General features: G+C 36.4%; 1 protein-coding gene across 1 annotated transcript; it reads right to left on the bottom strand.

The window, feature by feature from the left end:
• Nucleotides 1-1,464: 1,464 nt before the first annotated feature.
• On the bottom strand, nucleotides 1,465-3,177 carry LOC103959055 (VID27-like protein). Its single transcript, XM_009371393.3, has one exon. It carries the CDS (start codon nucleotides 2,868-2,870, stop codon nucleotides 1,740-1,742), a length of 1,131 nt encoding a protein of 376 aa, XP_009369668.2. The 5' UTR covers nucleotides 2,871-3,177; the 3' UTR covers nucleotides 1,465-1,739.
• Between the last annotated feature and the right edge of the window lie 1,370 nt (nucleotides 3,178-4,547).

The following is a 4,547-nucleotide window of genomic DNA, read 5'->3' as shown; positions in this document are numbered from 1 at the left end:
TCACGATTTAACGGTTATTTTAACTCCGATTTTGATGATTTTTTACAGGTACACTCCTTGACCTTATATGAATACAATGAATGAATTCGATCTTCAATTTAAAATATTTACACTAGTGGATACCACAAAATCTTATGTTATGATGATCGATGAAAATTAAGGATTTTGTAAAAGGAATAATATGCAAGCTTTGAGTTCCATTGGCAAGGTTTAAACTTTTGAGAAAGCTTCACAACCTGAAAACAAAAACTCTTTTATTTTGCATATCCTTGCACATTTAAACGACAAATGTGTTTTAATGTTTTGAAGTAATATTTATGTGGCAATGTGTGGTATGTGAAAATTTAAGAAAAAAAATACATTTTTCTTAACGGGTCATAGCGGGTCGGGTCACTTTACCCGTTGGGTAAAGTGACCTGACCTGTTAAGGACCCGTTAAGATAACGGGTGTAACACGACACGAACCGTTAAGATAACAGATGTTACACGAAAACGACACGAACACGACAGACATGACCTGTTTGCTAGGCCTATAAAAATGTATCAGTCGCGACAAATTTCGGTATAGATAGACAAATGCACATAAGAAGACACGGATCAAAAAGTGACAATTTAGAAAAACTTATTAATTACATTGTACACCCATTTATATTTAAGATAGAACTTACTTATGCTAATGGATAAAATGCATAGAAAGAGTGACAAAAGGACATCAATTCTCTCTCAAAATTAAGAGCAGTTAAAGAACTAATGGATAAAATGCATAGAAAGAGTTAGGAATCCCCTTGAAGCTTGTCTTTTTGTTCATACTCTGTTTTGGAGTTTTGGTTGATTGTTCAAGCACTACATGAGTAAGGTGCTGCTCTGAGAATCCCTCTGCTGTTACTCAGAGTTGCTGGTTGATATGATAAGCTCATGCTTCTTGACCCTACAATTCTGACGAAATCTCAGTTCTTTTTCTACTTGGAACATTCTCCTTGGTTTGGACACTCACCATCGCTAATCTAAAAATCTCTGTCTAGTGCCGTTTAGGTCCCACCTAACGCCGTCCAGATCCTGCCTAGACACTAGGCAGCTAGCCATCGCTCTGATTAATGTTTAGGCGTTTAAAAATTAAGGAATGACACCTAGACACCCGCCTTGGTCGTGAGTCACTTAGATAGAAAATAAATAAGTTTCATTTTGCATTTTATTTTTTCAATAAATTGTAAGAGATTTATTGCATACTTAAATTACACACATTATATTCTTGTTCCCCATGTTTTCACTATGTTCCAATACATTATAATATATGTCTTTTTATTTTGTAGTTTATGATGAAATTATATATATTTTAAGTATAAGCAGACATTTATTTATACGAAATATAATAGATTTACTTAAATTCGTCTAGCCCGCCTAGGCGCTATGCCCAGCTTGCCGCCCGACTTGAGCCTAACGTCTTTTAAAACCTTGCTCACCACATAATAAAAATCACAAGTAATTTCTGATTTCTTAATTAAAAAGATATACATCACGAAAATATAAAATGCTGGCATAACCCTTTTCCAGATAAAAAGGAGAAAAGCTGTACATGTAATAATCTAGAGCAACAAGAATGAAGCAAAAGTAATGCTAAAGGAGCTTGGAATTTACCAGTTTCCCGCTGAATAATTCAGTGGACAAACCAGCTCACAAACAAAAAACAAAAAAACAAATCAAAGCAGAAAATTAACAGAACCAAAAAAAAAAAAAAAGCATCATATCTTCCAACTTCGACTCCTGGAAATTGCTTCCTTCAATCCACCAACAACCCACGTCTCCTTTGCAATGTCCGAAGAAATATTGTAGAGATCAGAATCATATGCCATCACCACCAGATTCTCCATCTTCTTTTTCTGCTTGTCTTCCTCCATTAAACTCCTCAGTGTAACTTTTGCTTTTTTCTCTTCCTTCTCCAACCCATTTTCTCCTCCTTCATCGTCGCCGTCTTCTTCTTCGTCTTCGTCGTCGTCTTCTTCTTCTTCTTCTTCTTCTTCTTCTTCTTCTTCTTCTTCTTTCTCTTCTAGCCATGTTTTTGCAGGGGCGGACCTGCACCTCATTAGCAACAAAGCATTTGGCGGTGGAACGGCGGCTGCTGGAGCTTCAGAAGTTGATCCAATTCCGACACCGTCATCGAAATTTGGCGTACAGTTTCTCTCCTTTTTGTCCTCTTTACAAAACCCATTACTCTGATTTTCCTGTAAAACCATAAACCATTTGGAAAACACAGTCCTAGAGCTACTCTGGTCAGAACCGTCACTAATTCCCACACCACCCACATGGTTTTCTCGACCGTCTCTGTTTTCTTCCTCATCTTCTTCATCTTCGTCGTCGTCGGAAGTTATATCGGATTCGTGAGGAAAAGAACCGAAACACCGAAAATCGAACCTGATACTTCTCAAGCAAGTCAAGAATTGCATGACTTCTTTCTTGAACCCGAAAGCCTCAGTCCAATTGGGTCTCCTCTTCCTTTGTTTTTTGTTGTTGTGAATTCTCTCAATCTCTTCCATCACTGACTGCCAGCTTTTGCACGAGCTTGACTTGTGCCGGACTTTGATTTGTCCGGCACATGTAACTTTTGGGGACGTGGGTTCAGAGATTTCCGAACCCACGGACTTGGTCTTGGCCCACATCAGAGGACTAGCATGACCAAGACCGCTCCTCCCAATGCTCGACTTTTTTACGAGTTGATGCTGATGCTGGTGGTGGTGGTGGGGGTGGCGGCAGTTGGGCTCCGAGGGCCTTGCCGGACTGCAAATTGGTTTCGGCATGAGTTTTAGATGGGTTCTTGAAGGAAAACATACTAAAAGATCAGCTGAGAGTGCTCCCTTGGCCTCCCTTCGCTTCATATTTTGAATGTTTGTTGCTTTGCTGCTTCAATTTTCTCCCTTCTCTCTCTCTCTCTCTGTCTCTCTCTCTCTCCCTGTCTATGTTTCTCCTTTTTTTTTTAAGATCATGTGCTCTGCTTTGCTTTCTTGCTGAAATTGTGTGTTTTTTGGTTTTTGATGTGTGTTCTGGATGGGCTTTTAAAAGAAAGGAGGGATTTCTCCTAAAACAAAAACAAAAAAGAAAGGAGGGAGAGCTTGACAGCTTTCCTCTGCTTTTGCCTTTACTTGATGTATTTAACATCTCTGTCTTTGCTTTTTTCTCTTTTCCTAGTTCCTATTATTTTTTTTGCAGTAATTGACATTACATCGACTAACAATCTACAATATTTACTATATGATCAACATTTGAGAGACTATTCATTAATGTTACTAAACACAGACCAAATATCAATCCTATTGTAATAAGCATGGACAAAGTATTCAACTGTTTCAAGTACTATAAATTAATATCTGATAACATTTAAATTGATATTCGCTATCATTTAAATTGATATCTATTAACATTTAATATTTTTCCTTCAATAAATATAAAAAAAATATTATGAATTGTATTAAATACTGTAAATTAATATTCGATATCACCAGTATTTTTCCTTCTAACACTACTTTTTGCACCCTTTGAAATGGGGTCACAAACATTGCTTCTTTCGTGGCCTTTACTTTTTCTCTATGCTTCCATAACATATTCAAACTTTTTTTTAAGAAAGGTGCATGGGAAAGTTAAGGGCCACAAGCCTTGTTTAATTATGCAATCATACCACCAACTTGTGAACCCATGCCCTATATTGCATTGCTAGTGCCCACAAAAGCAAGTGAACAACTACCAAACCACTTCTCTTCATCTTCAATGGAACCCCACAAGAGTTGGAGAGGTCTTCTTAAGTCATTCTTAGTGATTTCACACCCTTTCATTTTGATGGGATGTGTAAATAATTGCTTAGTGATTGAGTTAGTAATATGTCATTTAATAAAATCACTTGGTATAACTACCATTATGGTAGAGTCAAGTCAAAGAAAGAACGTTGTTCTGTTCATTCCTCTCACTTATTCACCTGCAAATCACAATGTGACATATTTACAAACATATCTCATGAATAATTGAAAAATATATTTCTATAACCATGTCAAAAGAAAAGAAATCATAGGTAGGTGGTAGAAATGAAAAGAAAATATCACTCAAAAGTTAAAACCATTTGCAAACACGTAGCCAAGATAGCTAAAACAAAATACTTAACCGTTTAAATATTGAATATCACTCAAATAAAAAAGATTAAATAACATTTATAAGTTTAGTTAAGATTGCTTCTTAATCTTCCAAAGTATTGAGAGACATTACCAAACTTACATTTTATGCTCTAATTTTCTATCCCTTCTCTCTCCAACTCTCTATAGCCAAACACCAGATAGTAGTGGCGGCTGGTGAGCTTTGATAATATGAGCAAGGCATTGTTTAACTGAATTTCATTCAGCTAGTAAACACGAGTTCAAATCTTCTGCATTTATTTTGTGTGTGACCTCTTTGTAGCATTTATCATTGATTAACATGTGTTCATAAACTTGATCCTTCTTAACATTGTTGTCATAAAATTAACACGTGTCAATTAATAATAGAAGCCACATAGGCAGCACACAAAATGA

This window comes from the organism of the source record quoted next, unplaced genomic scaffold (assembly GCF_019419815.1).
Source record: "Pyrus x bretschneideri cultivar Hongxiangsu unplaced genomic scaffold, Pyrus_bretschneideri_v1 Contig2, whole genome shotgun sequence".
Lineage (NCBI taxonomy): Eukaryota > Viridiplantae > Streptophyta > Magnoliopsida > Rosales > Rosaceae > Pyrus > Pyrus x bretschneideri.
The sequence above is the reverse complement of the archived record's forward strand: the minus strand, read 5'-3'. Positions and strand labels throughout refer to the sequence as shown.